Raw genomic sequence first — 1,161 nt, forward strand, 5'->3', positions numbered from 1 at the left:
TACATAAAAATACAAAACTATATATTCGTAACAGAATTTTGTATTTCTCGAAAGAAGAAGAAGACTTGGATCGTGAAGGTTTGTGACTTAAAATATGGGTCCCCAGAAAAAAAGGTTGGGAAACACTGACCTAAAGCATGTTAAAGCATGACCCCTAGCACTCACCTGTTTTGCTATTGCCCCCCCCCCCCCATTCTCCCATATGGGATAGTGCTACCAACATCAGGAAATAATTGTCTATCATTTCTTGAACAAACACAAGCAACTAGCAAACTCTACTTCTATACTTTTTCTCCCTCTAAGACCCCCCTCCTCGGTGGAATGTTGGCAAAATGAACAGTGAAAATCTGCAGATCTGTCCAGGAAGAAAAGTGCACTTATATGTTCAGAGAGAGAGAGAAGCTGGGAGACACCACAGTCTCACTCGCACTTGGTGTCGACGCAGACTTACTGATGCATTTCCCCTCATAGGCCACTCCGATAGATCTGCCCAGGAGACACGTCGCTCTCCTCAGGTGGCAGGCGCTGGCGTAGGTGATCCCGTCGTTGCCACACAGGTACTGCTCAGGTGACGTCACCTCGGGGCAAATCCGATTACACGTCACACAGTATGCGTTGTTAGTCTGGTCTACCACGCATGTGGAGCTGCCTGGGCACAGGACGTCACGGCACGTTTCTGTCCCGACGAGACAATTGGAAGAAAAAATCGAACCGAATCGTGTCTAAAGAAAAAGTTTTAACATGCATATTTTGAAATTAGGGTTACTTACTCTTGCATTTTCCTTGGTACTGCACATCAAGGTCGGGCTGACCTTTACATTTAGCCTTCAGCAATGCGCATTCGTCGTTGTAGGTCTTCCCGTCTGAGCCGCAGACCGGTCCTTTCCAGGTGATGTTGGAACAGTCTGGTGCGCACACACAGCGCGGCTTACTCCGTCTGTTTATCTTGCACCTCTTCCCGGGTCCACAGTCAACATTATCGCACGTTTCTAATGAAATAAAAAACTCAGTTACACGGTGCCCGTGCGTAAAATGCGCTTTACACGTTCAGCTTTTCTGTGCGTAAATCACATCAGGTCTATTGAACCGAATGAGTGGTATTTATTGTGTGTGGGGAAAAAACGAAGGGAAATAAGTGCACCTCCACCTTTGCAAGGTATG

The 1,161-nt window shown here is 46.6% G+C and overlaps 1 protein-coding gene across 1 annotated transcript; it reads right to left on the reverse strand.

The window, feature by feature from the left end:
* Nucleotides 1-332: 332 nt before the first annotated feature.
* LOC103399185 (follistatin-A-like) lies at nucleotides 333-1,154 on the reverse strand (the record flags this gene model as incomplete). The annotated part of the gene is made up of 3 exons (XM_008337909.3): nucleotides 333-676; nucleotides 771-989; nucleotides 1,142-1,154. Coding segments are annotated over 3 exons (531 nt in total), but the record flags the coding sequence as incomplete, so codon positions are not given.
* Nucleotides 1,155-1,161: the final 7 nt, after the last annotated feature.

The sequence above is a fragment of the Cynoglossus semilaevis genome, unplaced genomic scaffold (assembly GCF_000523025.1).
Source record: "Cynoglossus semilaevis isolate Cse_v1.0 unplaced genomic scaffold, Cse_v1.0 scaffold5087, whole genome shotgun sequence".
Lineage (NCBI taxonomy): Eukaryota > Metazoa > Chordata > Actinopteri > Pleuronectiformes > Cynoglossidae > Cynoglossus > Cynoglossus semilaevis.